The sequence below is a fragment of the Bos taurus genome, chromosome 5 (assembly GCF_002263795.3).
Source record: "Bos taurus isolate L1 Dominette 01449 registration number 42190680 breed Hereford chromosome 5, ARS-UCD2.0, whole genome shotgun sequence".
Taxonomy (NCBI): Eukaryota; Metazoa; Chordata; class Mammalia; order Artiodactyla; family Bovidae; genus Bos; species Bos taurus.
The window spans coordinates 70,390,858-70,410,326 of NC_037332.1; the positions used below are offsets into that span (position 1 = coordinate 70,390,858).

The 19,469-nt window shown below is 40.8% G+C and overlaps 1 protein-coding gene and 1 long non-coding RNA gene across 3 annotated transcripts in view; one reads left to right on the forward strand and one right to left on the reverse strand.

Annotated features, from left to right (window-relative positions):
- The first annotated feature begins 7,771 nt into the window (after positions 1-7,771).
- The window catches only part of LOC132345313 (uncharacterized), a 68,680-nt gene continuing 56,982 nt past the window's right edge, over positions 7,772-19,469 (forward strand). Inside the window, exon 1 of one of the 2 annotated variants that reach the window (XM_059886986.1) lies at positions 7,772-7,847. In XM_059886986.1, the coding sequence (XP_059742969.1) occupies positions 7,815-7,847 (33 nt within the window). In that variant the 5' untranslated portion in view covers positions 7,772-7,814. The remainder of the gene's footprint in view (positions 7,848-19,469) is intronic. The other variant, XR_009494575.1, reaches the window with a different exon arrangement.
- Positions 12,049-19,393, reverse strand: LOC132345314 (uncharacterized). The gene is made up of 2 exons (XR_009494589.1): positions 19,305-19,393; positions 12,049-12,365 (listed from the first exon to the last, which is right to left on the reverse strand). It is a non-coding gene; the product is annotated as an uncharacterized lncRNA (long non-coding RNA).

A 19,469-nucleotide genomic window follows, 5' to 3' on the forward strand; every position in this document is an offset into this window, starting at 1 on the left:
ATGGTTTCAGGAAGCAAAAAACTGCAAAATAAACGAATAGGCCTGACAGGAAGCACACACACACACACACACACACCTCTGAAAAGAAGAGGACACCTTTTAAATTACAAATTATTTTTGTTTTCCGAAATTATACTCTGCTCCAGAATATCAGTCAAATGCCCTCCTGAATTTTTAATGTTTCAAGTTCTAGTTTTCTAACTTGCCCATTACCTACTCCTTATCAATCTTAGAACATTTTTTGGTCAGAACTTTCTTTAGAGCTGTTAAAAAATAAAGTCATAGATTTTATATCAATTTTATTTACATCTACATACAGCTACATAGAAAAATACTGTAAGACATTACTCATGGGTTTCACTGGGTTCTGGCATTAAGGGAAGCTTTTTTGGTTGTTGTAATTTTTCTATTTATAATACTAGTTTTGTATAAAATAAAAATGTGTGGTGTTGGTTTTCTAAGTGGACCTAGACAATAGTTCTCAGTCCTAAGCAATTCCATTTGAACATAATCCACTTATTTTAAAACAAAACAAAGTCAATTAAAAAAAAGTTATCTGGCAAAAGAAATATTATATTTTATTGGAAAATTCCCCACTTCCAGAATGCTTTGCTGCTCAAGGGTAAGTATATGAGATCTACAACTTGCCTTTATATGATCCTTAAGGGTCTTATCCTTGGATTGATTCATAATTGAGACCAAGTTAAATTTTCTGGAAAAAAGAATTCCACAGCTCAGCAGGCTAGCTGCCTTCAGACTGGCAACATTAACTCTGCCTATCCCCAATCTAGCCAGAGAATCAATAAAAGCTGGTGGAATAAGACAGGTCATAAATTCGATTTCTATATCCCAAATCACTTCCATTCTCGGCTGACCTCATACTGGCAGTCTGGTTTGATTACAAGGTCATTTTCCCACAGGCTGTTCAGCAGTTTGAAAGGTACAATGTGTTGGTTCAAATCTGATCCTTGGGGAGTATTTACTAGTTTTACAAGCAGCTCCTCTATCTGACATAATTCAATCCAATGGTCAGTTGTCCCCCAGGGAACCTGATGTGCTAAACCTTGGGGTTGTCCCAGCTGGATCTCTAGGTGCCCTGCAAAAGGCTACCCTGAGCTCTGCTCAGCCAGGCCGGAGTTGCTCAGGCCCTGCTCTCCCTTCCCCCAATTTCAACAATCAACAAGGACGTCTTTGTGCTCCAAAATGTTCTCTTATTTATGATAGCTCTAGTGGAGGGTCGGGGGGGCCAGACTCAACCTAAAGATTTGATTGAAAAGTTTCTTCTTAGTCCCAGAAGAGTCATTTTTATAATAATAACATTCTTTCCTTTACTCAGAACTTTAAAACTTACTACTTTAAAAGCAACAGATTTCATTGATTTTAATTTCAGAACTGAAAAAGACCAGGCACACTAGTGATTTTATCTAGTAAGTGAAGAAATTGAGGCCCTCAAGAAAACCAAGTGGACTGGTCTCATGTTGTCTTATTGGAGCTGGGATAAAAACCTGATTTCCAATCCAGTGTTCTTTCCACTGCTTCATTCTGCCCTTCTAATCCTCTAATCAGTGCTGGCTAAGGGACTATTTTATAGATAAAATCATTATTAATAATGATCATTACCATTTATAGAGACATTTTTAGGTGCCTGGTGCTGTGTATCAATCTTGAAAACAGCCCAGTGAGGTATGTCTTCTTCTTATCCCATTTTATAGTTGAGAAAATTGAGTCCCAGAGAGGCTAAGTAACTTACCCAGCCTTTTAAATGACAGCGAGTAAAAGTCAGGACTGAGATATAAATCTGGTCCTTTCTGACCTCAGAATCCAAGCTTTGAACTATTTAGCACTATGGCTGGATTTCTCAGAATCTTCTTTTCTTACCAAAAGATTTAAAACTATCTTTTAAAGGCTCTTGGCCTTGAAGGCTTAAATTATCCCACCTGATGTATCAGCATCATTCTCAGGCCCTAGGGTCTCATCCTAATGCTCTATCCCTTCCCCGCCCATAAGTCAGAATATAATTCTTTTAAAATAGGCTCCTTTTGTTGGAAGATAACTAACCTCTCTTCAGTCTGTCTTACACTGCTCAAGTCTATTCTTTGGGCGATGGGCTAGTAACAAAACCACATCAGAGTCCCCACAAAGATTTCAAGCACCCTCCAGGGGTAGTTACTAAAGACAGATTTTAAAAAGCCAGGGATGGCTGAGCAGAGGCTTCTTGCTTGGGAAAGACAAGAGTGTGGGCCCCATCTGGGCCGCCCACCGGATCCAGGCAGGCATAGCACGTCATAAATAACCTCTTACTCAAGCCTCCCTGCCAGCTCAAAATGGGTTTTGAAGGTATTTGGTTTGTTTTTAAAGAGAGTGTGAGCTAAAGGCTGTCATTTAAAACTGCCCTGATCTCACATCACAAGAACAGGTGGGCCCAGATTGAAAACAAAATAAATGAAAGTCTGAATTTACCAAAGCAAACATTATGGACTGATTATTTTGCTTTCGAACAGGATTACCCCTGGGACTATAGAAAGCAGAGATTCCCCTGACTGCAATTAAAATGGAAATTTCTCTATTCAAATTTGGTTAACACTCCTGACCTTTTAGGAAAATGTGCATTTTGTTAGGCAAAGGATCCCTTGTGTGGAAGAACAAATTAAAGGTTTAATCCTTTATTAGAAATAGTAAAGATAGTCTGCAAAGCTTTATTTCCTCTTCCTTTCTGAATGTTAATGGTGTTATAGAAGTCCCGATATGGAAGCATTTTTGTTTTTAAATATTACCTGACGCTCTTTCCTAAAACATGCTTATTAAAGCCCAAGATAAGCAAGAGGTAACAAGTCTTTTTGAGATCACATTTTATCTGCTGCTTGAAAAGTCCTTTATCAGTAGGTGGCACTCTAAGAATGAGATTACTATATTGTGGGGCCAATGAAGTCAGTCTAGAAAGCAAAATTTCACCCTTTCTGGGGCATCTTTCTGAAGAACACAGTTTTGTCCTACCCTCTGAGAGAGCCCCTCTTCCTGAGCTGTCCATCTTTGCATCTGCTGTTTGCATAAAAGGATGCCCACACTGTACCCTTCTTAGAATTGCAGAGTATGAAGGCTAGAAAGGACCTCTTATGTAATGGCTTAGCTTGCAGTTTTTTTGGTCCTGGGATAACAGGATCTGTAAAGCTTGGAGGAAACTTAGAAGTCTTCTTCAACTCTCATTTTTTTGACAAGGAAGTTGAGACCTGATATGAAAGACTGATCACCCAGCTAGTTCTTGCTCATGAGCTCAGTCACTCCAGTCGTGTCCAGCTCTTTGAGATCCCATGGCCTATAGCCCACCAGGTTACTCCGTCCATGGGATTCTCCAGGCAATAATACTGGAATGGGTTGCCATTTCCTTCTCCAGGGGATCTTCCTGACCCAGGGATTGAACCTGCATCTCCTGCATCGAAGGTGAATTCTTTACTGCTGAGCCACCAGGGAAGCCCCAGCCACTCTACCAGGACTCATTAGAAATGTCAGGTGCTGAGTCTTTCTCTCCAAACCAAATTTCTCAGATATCATATTTCTGCCAACCAAACCAGCATTTCCCCCATTACCCATATTTGAAATTCTAGGGTCCCTGTTGGCTAGTCCCTGGATTCAATGTGTGCTTGGAGATGTTCTGGGCTCCAGTGTATAGATGTGAACAAAACAGATAAAATCTCTACCTTCAGGAAGGAAACAGAAAATAAAGAGAATAGATTAGACAGTTATATATAGCATGTTAGTAATGAATGCTAAAGACGGGCGGCGGGGGGGGGGGGAAGCAGAAAAGAGGAATATAAAGTTCTAGGGAGGGAATGGAAATTGGGTGAGGGGAAGCTTCACTGAGAAAGTCACTTTTGGGCTAAGACTGAAGGAAGAGATGGAGCTAGTTGTAAAGCTAGGGAGAAGAAAAGTATTTTAGGGAAGGGGAATAGCAGGTATGAAGGCTCTGAGTTAGGAGCAGTCTTGGAATTTTTAGAAACAGTAAAGAGACCACTAAAGTATTTGTAAATTCTTATCAAGTATAGATTTTTTTCTTTATCAAGGTAACCCACCCCCTCCCTGTTGTCATCTCTTTAGGCTAGATTCCTGAACCTGGATTCGTACAATTCTTTTCTAATTGGTCTCTTCACCCTGAATCTCTTTCCTAGGATGCAAGATCTTTAACTCAATGTATATGTAGCATCCTGGGCCTCCTTGGGTCTGTTAGTGCATTTACCACTTCCATCTGATGATTGAATACTGCTGTGAACACTCGACTTTATGGCTCTTTGGGTCAGATAACACCAAGTTCATGATGGACAGTTTGGGTCACTAGCAATTTGGAGAACCACAGTTAAGCCATTCAGTCTCCCCTAGGCCCAGTAGTAGGCAAAGAACTGTTTTTCAAAAGGAGAGAAGCTATCCACTGAAGATTGCAGAGCTTTGCTTCAAAATCCTAAGTCTGTGCCATGATTCACCTACAGGGGCTGCCAAAGGCTCCAAAAAGCATTCCTGTTTGCCACTGAGGCTCCATGCACCATCGGATCTGCTGGATCCTCTAAACCAAGCAGCAAGAGTCTTATCTACAAGACCATCTCTTGTTCTGTGCTCCACTCAAAACTGGCACCTTTTGCTCTACAGTGCCTTACTAAGGCATTTCTTTCCTCTTAAATTATTTTTCCTTCCCTCTCTATTTTTCCATATTAGCTTTAGAGGCTTTAAGAGAAGTTAAATTTAAATAAATAAATAATGAGTTTTGCAGAAGGAACTTGGAACTGATTCATTCAACTCCAAAGTCTATATACTTAACTTCTATACTGTATGCAAGTTTGTAAACTGCTCCTCCCCCATTTAATATATGTTGAGCATTTTCCTTATAATATTACATTTTTCATAACACTAAAAACATAAAACTATATTTCTTATAACATAACAACTGCTAATAAACATAATTTCTGTGACTATTTAACTGTCAGTTATATGACCTTTTGACTATTGATAGCAGCACATTGTCAACATCTTTTTGCATGTATTCTTATCTGGCTTTCTAGTTGTTTACCTAACATATTCTTGGAATGAAATTACTAGGTTAAAGGTATATGAACATTTCTTAAGCTCTTCATACTTAATGTCAGATTTCTTTCCACAGGGTTCTCAGATTCTTTTGCTTTGGGCACCTGTTGCCATAGAGATTATATGCTCTGTAAGGTCAGTCATCATTTCTAAATCCCCAGGACCTTTTGCAGCACAGGGCATAGTTCTGCATACATATTAGGAAAGTAATAAATAGTTGACTTGATTGGAATGGATGGAATTGAGTAACTTGGGTGCCTTATTTTTGTTTTTAATATTCCTTAATTTATGTCTGTCTGCATTGGGTTTTAGTTGTGGCTTGTTGTGGTACGCAGGCTTAGTTGCCTCACCATATGTGGGATCTTATTTCCCTGACCAGGGTTTGAACCCAGTCCCCTGTATTGGAAGGCAGATTCTTAACCACTGGACCACTAGGGAAGTCCCTGGGTGCACTGTCTTGTGTGGAGGAATCGAGATCCAGGTGGATACTGTCTGGATAAGAAGTCGAACTGTTCAGTTCAACTAGCTTATCCAGGGGAAAAGGGGACATAAAAACAGATATGTGTCAAAATGAAGAGAGCCTGCTGAATGGAAGAAAATATTTGCAAATGATAGGACTGATAAGGGCTTAATATCCAACATATATAAACAGCCCATAATATGAAAAAAACAAACAACCTAATTAGAAAGTGGGCAGAAGACCTGAATAGACATTTTTCCAAAGAGGACATGCAGATGGCCAACAGGCACATGAAAAGATTCCCAACATCGCTAGCCGTCAGGGAAATGTAAATCACAACCAGAATGAAATTTCACCACACACTGTCAGAATGGCTATCATCAAAAAGTACACAAATAACAAATGTTGGCGAGGACGTGGGGAAAAGGGAACTCTTCTACCCCGTTGGTGGGAATACAAACTGGTACGGCCACTGTGGCAAACAGTATAAAGCGTTCTCAAAAAATTAGTTTCTCAAAGAACTACCATATGAACCAGAAATTCTACTCCTGGATATATATCCCCCCCAAACACTATTTCAAAAAGTTACATGCACCCCAATGTTTATAGCAGCATTATTTACAATGGTCAACATATGGAAACAACCTAAGTATTTAACAACTGAATGGATAAAGATGTATACACACACACACACACACACACACAATGGAATACTACTCAGCCATAAAAAGAATGAAAATTTTGACATTAGCAACAACATAGATGGACTTGCAGGGTGTTATGCTAAGTGAAATGTCAGACAAGGAAAGTCAAATACTGTATGATATCACTTAATGTGGGAGCTAAAAAAATACATCAGCTAGTAAATATAAGGAAAAAAAAAAAACAAAACAGATTCACATAGAGAACAAAGTAGTGGTTACCAGTGCAGAGATGGGAGAAGGAGGGATAATATAGGGGTAGAGAACTGAAAGGTACCAACTATTATGTATAAAATAAGCTACAAGGATATATTATACAATACAGGGAATGTAGCCAATATTTTATAATAACTATATATAACCTTTAAAAATTGTGAATCACTATACTGTACACTTGTAACTTATATAATATTATTCATCAAATATACTTCAATAAAAGTTATAAAAACAAAACAGGTATGTATCAAATATTAACAACAGACTTCCCTGGTGGGTCAGTAACAAAGAATCTGCCTGCCAACGTAGGGAACAGGGGTTCAATCCCTGGTCTCGGAAGATCTCACATGTCGAGGAGCAACTAAGCCTGTGCTCCACAACGAGAGGCCACCTCAATGAGAAGCCCACACACCGCAACTAGAGGGTATCCCACACTCTCTGAAACTAGAGAAAAGCCCATGCAACAGTGAAGACCCAGCACAGCCCAAAACAAGTAAATAAATAAAAAAAAATTTTAATATATATTAAGAGCAATTGTCTCTGGAAGCCACAACAGACACTGTTGGTTGCCTATAATCCAGTACCCAATCTCCATTCATGATCTCCTTAACTCATCTACAATCTCATTCTCCACCACTTTCCAGCCAGGTATGGCCACAGGACACAGCTCTGTCCAGTGCGATGGGAGCAAATTCTGCTGGGCAGGACTCTCAGAGATGCTTTTGTGCTCTTGATTTTAAAAGGTCAGATTTAGCTGGTATGCCATTTTCATTTTTTTCTTTAAAAAAAAAATTTAATTGGAGGATAGTGGCTTTATGATGTTGTGTGGGTTTCTGCCAAAGGATAATGTCAATCAGTTATATATATATATCTCTCCTCCTTTCTGAACCTCCCTTTCCCCTCCCATCTCACCTCTCTAGGTCATCATAGAGTGCCAGGCTGCGCTCCCTGTGTTATACAGGGGCCTCCCACCAGCTATTTTACACATGATGGTGTATATATGTCAATGCTACCTCAATTCCTTCCACTATCTCCTTCTCCTGCTGTGTTCACAAGTCTGTTCTCTACCTCTGTCTCCAGTTTTTCCCCCCTAAAAACAGGATTATCAGTACTTTAAAAAATTTTTTTCTGGATTCCACATATAAATGTTAATATACAATGTTTTTTTTCTGACTTACTTCATTCTGTATAACAGGCTTTAGGTTCATTCACCTCACTACAACTGACTCAAATTCATTATTTTTTATGGCTGAGTAATATTTCATTGCATATACATACCACATATTCTTTATCCATTCATCTGTCATTCTTTCTCCTTCTTCCTATCCAGAATACTATATGCCTGAGGATGCAACAGCCTTCTTGAGATTATGAGAGTCCAGAGCACAAGGACAAGCCCCAGTGTGAGTATTAACAATTGTAATAACATGTACACATTGCCTATTTCACTATTTCAGCAGTTTGCACATAATAAACTATTAATCCTTTCAATAGGCCTAGGAGGTAAAGGCTGTTATTCGAAAGACAATTTTTTAAAGACAAGTTTTAGGTTCACAGCAAAATCGAGGAGGGAGGTGCAAAGACTACCCCACATGCCCTCACACAGCCTCGCCCATTGTCAACATTACCCACTGGAGTAGTTCATTTGTTACAATTGATGAACCTACCTTGACTCATCATAATCACCCCCAAATCGATAGTTTACATTAAGGTTCACTCTTGTGTTGTATGTTCTATGAGTTTGACATATGTGTAGTGAAATGTATCCAATATTATAATATCATGCATAGTAATTTCACTGCCCTAAAAGCCTCTGTGTTCTGCCTAGTCATCCTTTTCCTTAGCCCCTGGCAACCACTGATATTTTTACTGCCTCCATAGTTTTGCATTTTCCAGAATGTCTTATGGAATCATATAGTATATAGCCTTCTCAGATTGGCTTCTTCCATTTAGTGAGGCACATTCAAGATTCCTCCATGTGTTTCCATGGTTTGGTAATTCATTTCTTTTTTTAAAAAATTATTTATTTTTTGATTGAAGGATAATTGCTTTACAGAATTTTGTTGTTTTCTGTCAAACATCAACATGAATTAGCCATGGGTGTGCATATGTCCCTTGATAACTCATTTCTTTTGCACTGAAAAATATTCCAGTGTCCTGGATATACCACAACTTATTCATCCATTCACCTATGGAAAGATATCTCGGTTGCTTCCAAGTTTTGACAATTATGAATAAAGCTGCCGCAAACATCTGTGTGTAGGTTTTTGTGTGGATGCAAGCCTTCAACTCCTTTGGGTAGATACCAAGGAGCTCGATTATTGGATCGTATGGTAAGAGTATGTTTACTTTGATTAAAAAAAAAAAAAAACTGCCAAGAAGTCTTCCCAAGTGTCTTTACTATTTTGCACTCCCAGTGGAATAAATGAGAGTTCTTGTTTAAAGTTTCCACATCTTCGCCAGTATTTGGTGCATCAGTGTTCTGGATTTTGGCCGTTCTAAAAGGTGTGTAGTGGTATCTTATGGTTCTGGTTTGCATTTTCCTCATGACACAAGATGTAAAGCATCTTTTAATGTGCTTATGCTTATTTGCAATCTGCATATCGTCTTTGGTGAGCTGTCTGTTAAGATCTTTGTCCTGTTTTTTAATTGAATTGTTTGTGTTCCTTGTACATATATTTTGGATAATGGTTCTTTATCAGATGTGTCTATTGCAAATATCTTCTCCCAGTCTGTGCCTTGTTTTTTCATTTCCTTGACATTGTTTTTTTGCAGAGTTTAAGTTTTTAATTTTAATGACATCCAGCTTATCAGTTATTTCTTCCATGGATTGTGTCTTTCATGTTGTATCTAAAAAAGCATCATCATATCCAAGGTCATTTAGGTTTTCTCCTATGTTATTTTGTAGGAATTTTATAGTTTTGCATCTTACACTTATATCTGTACTTCGTTTCAGTTAATTTTTGTGAAGGTATAAAGTATATATCTAATTCACTTTTTCACATGTGGATGCCCAGTTATTTCAGAACCATTTGTTGAAAAGACTCCTTTTGCTGCATCACATTGCTTTTGCTTTTTGTCAATGATCAGTTGACTTTATTTATGTGGGGGGCTATTATTTTCATTGCTGTTTTACAGACAAGAAAACTGAAAAACTAGAAGGAGGTTAAGTAACTTTGTCAAAGTCTATGGATAATAAGTAGCAGAACCAAGATTTAATAATGAGTTAACAAGCATCCTTGGTGGCTCAGTGGTAAAGAATCTGCCTGGCAAAGCAGGAAACGTGGGTTCAGTCTTTGGTCTGGAAAGATCCCCTGGAGAAGGAAATGGCAATCTGATCCAATATTCTTGTCTAGGAAATGCCAGGGACAGAGGAGCCTGGAAGGGTCACGAAGAGTTGGACACAAGTTAGAGACTGACGAACAACAACCACCACAATAGGTAACAGTCTGATGCCAACAGTCCTAGATTTAACCACTATGCCACACTCCTTGTCTAGAAAACAGACCCAATTTGGATCCTGGTGTCATGCTTGAGCAGTTGCACCTTTGGACAGCCTATGTTTATATTTTTATGTGCAAAAAAGATATCTCTATCTACCTGTATTTCTTATAGTGTGTGAAAAATAAATCTCTAATTGTTTAATCCACTATTACTTAGAGTTTCTGCTATATGTAGTAGAATACAGTCCTGATGTGCAAGCCATCAGAAGCTAATACCCCAAATCACTTCTATGTGTCTTGGTAGTACATCACTCCCCTCACCCTCCTCCTTTAGAGTGTTAGCTCAATGAAGACAGGGACCACAGCAATCTTGTGTATTTTTGTGCTTTACTACAGTGCCTGTTACATATTAGATGCTCTTTATGTATGTTTGAATAATTGAATAAGTCAATAAATGGTTGATAGCTAAAACTTCAACAAATTGATCTCCTGTTCATGCTTTACTTAGCATCACACTGATTTTTAAACATTTTATTTATTTTTTATTTTTATTTTTTGGCTGCGCTGGGTCTTCATTGGTGTACAGGATTTTCTCTAGCTATGGCCAGCAGGGGCTTCTCTTCATGGTGGTGCATAGGTTTCTCATTGCAGTGGCTCCTCTTGTCTCAGAGCAGGAGCTCTAGAGTATGTGGGTGTAGTTGGGGTGCATGGGGTCAGTAGTTGTGGTTCCCAGGCTCTAGAGTACAGGCTCACTAGTTGTGGCACATGGGCTTAGTTGCTCTGCAGCATGTGGGATCTTTCCAGATCAGGGATTGAACCCATGTCTCCTGCACTGGCAGGCGGATTCATTACTGCTGAGCTACCAGGAAAGCCCCCAGCTTCACACTAATTTGCATTCTCTGTGTATTGGCTGGCTAGCCGAGAGAGAGGATGGTAGTCCTATACCTCATGGGTACATCAGTCTAAACTGGCATGAAAAAATGTACTATGAATAAATCATCAAGTCCATGAACTATTGAGAACGAAGTATATTTTTTGGCTTTTGTTTCCCTTGCAGTTTTTCTGTCCCCTTTCAGCTTCTTCTTTAGCCATCAGCTCTGACTTACTTTTAATTCCAGGCTGCTTCTAACATCCATTTGTCCTTTTGATTTGTGTATCTCATATACTCTCTTAATTTCTTCCTTGTCTCTCATTATTTTCCTGGACATGCTGAATGGTTCCTCTCCACCTCTGATAGAGTGATTTCTCCAAGGCATAGGGAATTGTTTGCTACCCTATAATGTACCCTGCTTGTGCCATCCTCACCACTTGTTTCAATTTCCTGGTATGATTTATCCAGCAATCAGATCATTGCCCAAAATTGGCTTTGCAGAAAGACTTTAATACATTTGTCATACCCCTTCAGGGATCGCACCCGATTATCATCCAGAGACACTCAAGTCTCCATTTTGCTGATTTTTCACTCGAGCCAGATCAGCCACATGAGCCATTTTGTTTAGTACCAAATTGTGCTATTAATTCTCAGAGTAACGTGCAATATGTGGAAGGAGTCGAGTGCCTCTGTTGGCAAGAAGGGAATTCTGCTTCTCTCTGGTAACACAGCTCGTTTTTTCTCCCTGTGATGCAGCGGAGGGAGCATTGGAAGAACAGGTGAGCTGGAGCAGAGGCTCATCTCATGGATTTGATGGTCCTGAGCCATTGATCCTCCTGGGGTCTCACTTTTCCTCCCTACTCTCTAAGATATCATCCAGCCCTGCAATCTATGATTTTATAAATAAGAAATGGCAAAATAACTTGAAAAAAATTCATATTACCAAGACAATCTGAAATAAATGTTAGGAAAAAAGCTCAGACTTCCTCTATAACATTTGTTATAAAATTGACCATATTCAATCTCATAGGTGGAGTTCAGAAAAATAGATTGTAAGAGTCAAATAACAGGTTATGTCAGAATCCAGGACTCAAGGTTAGATTCATGACAGGAATGGAGAACAAAGGAATCAAGTACAACCAGTGACTTGGGTGAGGCCCAGGGGAAACAACCTCTAAAAGGTGAACTGTGCCTGGTGTCTGTCCCAGTTCTGCTGTTTGCGCGCTCTTATTTCCTGACCCCATACACTCTGCTCTCCTGCCTCTCCTGTTAATAAGTATACAATTCATATTTGTTGTTATTGTTATATTTGTTATATAAAAATGTATTTTGATCATTTTTGTGGGAAATTTATAAAATAGGAAAGTATGCATTTCTTCCTTGTTCTTCTCTGATGATCACAGTCAGGTGTGTTGGGCCTTCGTGTACTGTAGAATCTAATCAGTAGCCAGAGTTGATGTGGTCCCAGTCAACAGGTGAATGAGCTCCTGACATTCCCCAGACATTCAAGGTTCCTTCTAGGCAGTGATGCCAGTGGGAGGAGCAGGTGGAAGATTTCAAATATACAACCACATGGTTTATTATCTACATGGACTCCATATGAATTGCTAGGAAAAAAATGAATACATCATTCAGAACCCAGAAGCTCTAAAATGTACTGGCTCAATTTAAGCCATTTATACACTTGCTTCTTGGAAGAAAAGCTACTACAAACATAAACCGTGTATTCAAAAACAGAGACATCACTTTGCCAACAAAGACCTGTATAATCAAACCTATGATTTTTCCAGTATTCATGTACGGATGTGAGAGTTGGACCATAAAGAAGGCTGAGAGTTGAAGAAGTGAGGCTTTCAAACTGTGGTGTTGGAGAAGACTCTTAAGAGTCCCTTGGACAGCGAGGAGGTCAAACCAGTCAATTCTAAAGGAAATCAGTCCTGAATATTCATAGGAAGAACTGATGTTGAAGCTGAAGCTCCAATACTTTGGTCACCTGATGCGAAGAACTGACTCATTGGAAAAGACTGTGATGCTGGGAAAGATTGAAAACAGCATAAGGGAACAACAGAGGATGAGATGGTTGGATGGTATCACCAAGTCAATGGACATAAGTTCGAACAAACTCTGGGAGTTGGTGATGGACAGGGAAGCCTGGCGTGCTGCACTCCATGGGGCTGCAAAGAGTCAGACACATTGGAGAGACTGAACAACAACTTATGTGTTCCCTCTCCTACACAAACCTATCCCAGATCCCTTCTCTGATGTTGTCCCAAAGTGGCTCCAGTTAGACCATGATTTTTTTTACTTCACTTGCATGGAGTTGCCTCATATGAAGTCCCTTAGTTGTAGTGAGGCTGTTGTGATGGCTAATTTTATGCCTCAAAAATATTACTGTTTTAAAATGTGGCCAGATATTTGGTCAAACATTATTCTGGATGTTCGTGAAGGTGCTTTTTTGAATATTAACATTTAAATCAGTGAACTTTGACTAAAGCAGATTACCCTCCACAACGTGGGTGGGTTTCATTCAATCAAGTGAAGGCCTGTCTAGAACCCTTTGCCTCTCCTGCCCCCGCAAAGAGCAGTTCTTGCCAGCACATGACATGAAACTCTTCCGTGAGTCTCCAGTCTCCAATCATGTGAGCCAATTCCTTAACATCAATCTCTCTATACATTCACACATCCTGTTCTGTTTCTCTGCAGAACACTGACTAGTACAGATTTCCATGGCTAGTCATATACATAGAAAGCTCCTAGGAAGAGAGAAACAAAAACCTCCTGTCCTTGAAGCGCAGGTGCACATAGTGGAAGATTACCCTCGTGCAAAATTTCAAGTCTTGGAACCAGAACCTTCAGCTTAGATGACCCAACTGGCTGAGAAGCACAGTTGCTGCCTTATTTGGTAATACTAGTTGTTTCTAGCCACTGCCTTGGGGTATAGAATGCACTGAGTCTGTGATTCTATGCTCCTTTGACCTGGCAGAGACTCACTCAGCATGGGCTAAGTTTAGGTGCAGCTCTTTGAGATAATATGCCAGAAAATTTGGAAAACTCAGCAGTGGCCACAGGACTGGAAAAGGTCAGCTTTCATTCCAATCCCAAAGAAAGACAATGCCTAAGAATGCTCAAACTACGGCAAAATTGCACTCATCTCACACGCTAGCAAAGTAATGCTCAAAATTTTTCAAGCCAGGCTTCAACAGTATGTGAACAGTATGTGAGCCGTGAACTTTCATGTTCAAGCTGGGTTTAGAAAAGGCAGAGGAACCAGAGATTAAATTGCCAACATCTGTTGGATCATGGAAAAAGCAAGAGAGTTCCAGAAAAACATCTACTTCTGTTTTATTGACTATGCCAAAGCCTTTGACTGTGTGGATCACAATAAACTGTGGAAAATTCTTAGAGAGATGGGAATACCAGACCACCTGGCCTGCCTCCTGAGAAATCTGTATGCAGGTTAGGAAGCAACAGTTAGAGCTGAACATGAACAACAGACTGGTTCCAAATCGGGAAAGGAGTATGTCAAGGCTGTATATTGTCACCCTGCTTATTTAACTTATATGCAGAGTACATCATGAGAGATGCTGGGCTGGATGAAGCACAAGCTGGAATCAAGATTGCCGGGAGAAATATCAATAATCTCAGATATGCAGATGACACCACCCTTATGGCAGAAAGTGAAGAGGAACTAAAGAGCTTCTTGATGAAAGAGGAGAGTGAAAAAGTTGGCTTAAAATCAACATTCAGAAAACTAAGATCATGGCATCTGGTCCCATCATTTAATGGCAAATAGAAGGGGAAACAGTGGAGGCAGTGACAGACTTTATTTTGGGGGGCTCCAAAATCACTCTGGGTGGTGACTGCAGCCATGAAATTAAAAGATGCTTGCTCCTTGGAAGAAAAGCTATGACCAACCTAGACAGCATATCAAAAAGCAGAGACATTACTTTGCCAACAAAGGTCCATCTAGTCAAAGCTATGGTTTTTCCAGTAGTCACGTATGAAAGTGAGAGTTGGACTATAAAGAAAGCTGAGCACCGAAGAATTGATGCTTTTGAACTGTGGTGTTGGAGAAGACTTGAGAGTCCCTTGGACTGCAAGGAGATCCAACCAGTCCATCCTAAAGGAAATCAGCCCTGAATATTCATTGGAAGGAGTGATGCTGAAGCTGAAACTCCAATACTTTGGTCACGTGATGTGAAGAACGGACTCATTTGAAAAGAGCCTGATGCTGGGAAAGATTGAAGGCAGGAGGAGAAGGGGATGACAGAGGATGAGATGGTTGGATGGCAACACCGACTCAATGGACATGAGTTTGAGTAAACTCCGGAAGTTGGTGATGGACAGGAAGGCCTGGCATGCTGCAGTCCATGGGGTTGCAAAGAGTTGGACATGACTGAGTGACTGTACTGAACTGAACTGAACTTTGAGATAAGAGAGAATGGGGCCCAAGCTCACACTCTCACATACTTGTCCTATTTATACTCTCTGTGATACTTCAGGAGTAATCCTAAGGAGAAGGAATTTTGAACTGAGTCTCAGGTGTCATTCTTTCCTAGTCTAGTGCCCATGCTCAGTTGCTTCAGTCATGTCCGACTCTTTGTGATCCTATGGACTGCAGTCGACCAGCTCCTCTGTCCATGAGATTCTCCAGGCAAAAATACTGGAGTGGGTTGCCATGTCCTCCTACAAGGATCTTCTAGACCTGGGGATTGAACTCACATCTGCCTGCATCTCCTGCATTTCAGACGAGTTCTTTATCTACTGCATCACCCCGGAAGCCCTTCCTAGTCTAGAACTCAGACCAAATAGTATGGTCCAAGCACATGCAGTAATGCCAAGTCCTATAACTTTCCATCTCACAGCGACCTGCTGCTCCTTTTGGTCAAATTTCAGGTGCTCTTGGCTACCTTACCTTCCTGTTCAAAAGGATGCAAAAATTTTGCAGTTTCCACCTCCTTACTTTACCTGTTTTTTTTTTTTTTCTACCAGGTCTTTGCATTTTGTACCCATTGCCTTAAATTCAGTGTCCATATCTACAGTTTATTCTTGAGTCCTTTCTCTTCTCTAATATGATTGGTTCTTCCTCTGATCAGTCCTGCTTATTCAACAGAAGATACCCTGAAAGAGGGCATGGTAACCCACTCCAGCATTCTTGCCTGGAGAATTCCATGGACCGAGGATCCTTGTGGGCCTAGGGCATAGGCACAGTCCATAGGGTTGCAAAGAGTCAGACATGAATTGAAGCCATTTAGCATACATGCACATAAAGAAAAACAGGAAAATCACCTGTTATCTACTACCCAGCTCCTATTAATATACAGTCTTGGACAACAAAGTGAATAGTAGTGCCCATTTACTAATTGGATGACTGGGGGAAGAGAAAATTTCAGATATGGATGTCAGGGTTTAGGGGAAATGAAGAATCCAGTTTTAGACAAGTTTGGGATACCTATTAGATATCCAAGTACAGAAATAGAGTAAGCATTTTAATATAGGAATCTGGAGTTCAGGGGAGAAACCCAAGTTGGAGTTAGAACTTGGAAGTTATCAGCACATAGGTAAATGTAAAGCAATGGGCAAAAGAGGTCATTAAGGGAGTATAAAGGGAAAAGAGTAGAGATTTGAGGACTAAGTTTTGGGCCCTACAGTATCTAGAAGTGGGGAGAAGGGAAAAGAACCAGTAAAAATGACTGAGAAAGAGTGAACAGGGAAGTAGGAGAATAAGAGTGTCAAATTTCAGAAACAAATGGAGGAAGAATTCCAAGAAGATGTAAGCTATTTATCTGTCAAATGCTGCTGATAAGCTCTAGAAAATGAGGACTGAGAATTGGCCAATGGAACTGGCAACATGGTCATTGGTGACTTGAAGAACAATTTTGGTGGAGCAAAGCCTGATTAGTGGGGGATTCTGGAAAGAATGATAGTAGAGACCAGTACAGTGAGTTTAGATAAATCTTCCTAGGAGTTTTGCAAAAAAGGAAAATATATGGGTTGTGGGATGGAGGATGACTTGGTGAATCAAGGGAGGATATTTTTTAAATGGAAGATATTACATATGTTTGAATACTGATGGTATGATCACAATACTGTACTCCATTTATCGATGTATCATATTTTACTTGGTACATTTACTTGAGGATGAGATGGTTGGATGGCATCACCGACTCAATGGACATGAGTTTGAGCAAATTCCGGGAGTTGGTAATGGACAGGGAAGCCTGGTATGCTGCAGTCCATGGGGTCACAAAGAGTCAAACATGACTGAGGGACTGAAATGAACTGATAGTTTACTGAACCAGTTGTAAATTAGAACACATTTTATGTCCCCAAGTTTTGCTATTAATAATGCTGCACTAAACATTTACTTTATTGACTATGCCAAAGCCTTTGACTGTGTGGATCACAATAAACTGTGGAAAATTCTGAAAGAGATGGGAATACCAGACCACCTGATCTGCCTCTTGAGAAACCTATATGCAGGTCAGGAAGCAACAGTTAGAACTGGACATGGAACAACAGACTGTTTCCAAATCGGGAAAGGAGTATGTCAAGGCTGTATATTGTCACCCTGCTTATTTAACTGATATGCAGAGTACTTAATGAGAAACGCTGGGTTGGAAGAAGCACAAGCTGGAATCAAGATTGCCGGGAGAAATATCAGTAACCTCAGATATGCAGATGACATCACCCTTATGGCAGAAAATGAAGAGGAACTAAAAAGCCTCTTGATGAAAGTGAAAGAGGAGAGTGAAAAAGTTGGCTTAAAGCTCAACATTCAGAAAACGAAGATCATGGCATCTGGTCCCATCATTTCATGGGAAATAGATGGGTAAACAGTGGAAACAGTGTCAGACTTTATTTTTGGGGGCTCCAAAATCACTGCAGATGGTAATAGCCATGAAATTAAAAGACACTTACTCCTTGGAAGAAAAGTTATAACTAACCTAGATAGCATATTGAGAAGCAGAGACATTACTTTGCCAGCAAAGGTCTGTCTAGTCAAGGCTATGGTTTTTCCAGTGGTCATGTATGGATGTGAGAGTTGGACTGTGAAGTAAGCTGAGTGCGGAAGAACTGATGCCTTTGAAATGCGGTGTTGGAGAAGACTCTTGAGAGTCCCTTGGACTGCAAGGAGATCCAACCAGTCCATTCTGAAGGAGATCAGCCCTGGGATTTCTTTGGAAGGAATGATGCTAAAGCTGAAATTCCAGTACTTTGGCCAGCTCATGCGAAGAGTTGACTCATTGGAAAAGACTCTGATGCTGGGAGGGATTGGGGGCAGGAGAAGAAAGGGACGACAGAGAATGAGATGGCTGGATGGCATCACTGACTTGATGGACATGGGTCTGAGTGAACTCCGGGAGTTGGTGATGGACAGGGAGGCCTGGTGTGCTGTGATTCATGGGGTCACAAAGAGTCGGACACGACTGAGCGACTGAACTGAACTGAACTGAAACATTTGCAATATTTCAAATGCAAGTGAGACACTACTTGAAAAATTACCTGGATCAATAAATGATGACTGATCAAAGAGGTAGTGTACCCAGAAATTTGGCCTCTGTACCCCTGTACCAAGGGCTTCCCTGGTGACTCAGTGGTAGAGAATCTGCCTTCAATGCAAGAGACACAGGAGATGTGAGTTTGATCCCTGGGTCAGGAAGATCCCCTGGAGTAGGAAATGGCAACCTGCTCCACTATTCTTGCCTAGAAAATCCCATGGACAGAGGAGCCTGGGCCTACATTCCATAGGGTCACAAAGAGGTGGCCATGACTGAGTGGCTATGCACACATGAACCACTGTACCAAATTAAATCTTGGAGACAGGGTTTTAGTTAAGTAGAAGTTTTTATTGCTTTGCCAGGCAAAGGGGACCACAGAGGGCAAATGTCCTCAGAACTATGTGTCCCGACCTGAAGGGGATGGTTAGGAGTTTCATAGTAAAATGGTTCAAAGAGGAGGGCATAATCAGCTCACAGACATTCTCAAAAGAGAATGATGAGTGAATGGTGAGGAAACTGGGAGTCAGCATCATCAACCGTTTGGTTCCAACTGGTCTAGGGTCTACATACTTATGGGCGGCACAACATTAATTCCTCCCACCTGGTAGGGGTTTCAGTATCTGCAAAACAGCTCAAAGATATTGTTATGTATATCCCTTAGTCGGAACTGCCAAGGCAGTACTATTGTTTCTTGATTGCTTCTCCTTTGTCTCCACATCCCTTCCCTTCTCAGATTAGCAGTTGTTTGACTCTGTCCTGTGGAACTCAGGGAAGGTTAGGATGCTGAGGGAAGCCTGTTTCCCTGCAAACAAGAATGGGGAGAGGGCACATAAAGGCTTTTGTGCCCAGGAGCCCCACAGGGTCCTGCTGGTTTCAGTAGGAATGCTCACTGACCCCATTTAGGTCAGGTGCCCTGTCCCACTTCCTCCAGTCAGTAGGGGGCTGAGATGTGTGATAAAATGGCATTCCTGCAGTAGTAGTGGCCTCCCCAGCCCCAACCCTCCTTCCTTTCTTAAGCAGTACCCTACCCCATCCCCAGCCCACCAGGCCAGCCGGCACTGGCCGCTCTGCTCCTGGCGTGCCAGCTCCCGGGCCAGCTTCCTGGTCACAAGTTGCTCATGGGTTAAGTCCACAGCATCCGCTGCTTCAGTGATCCTGGTTAATGCGCACATCAACTGCCTCTGCGTGGCCATTGTGATCTCTGACACT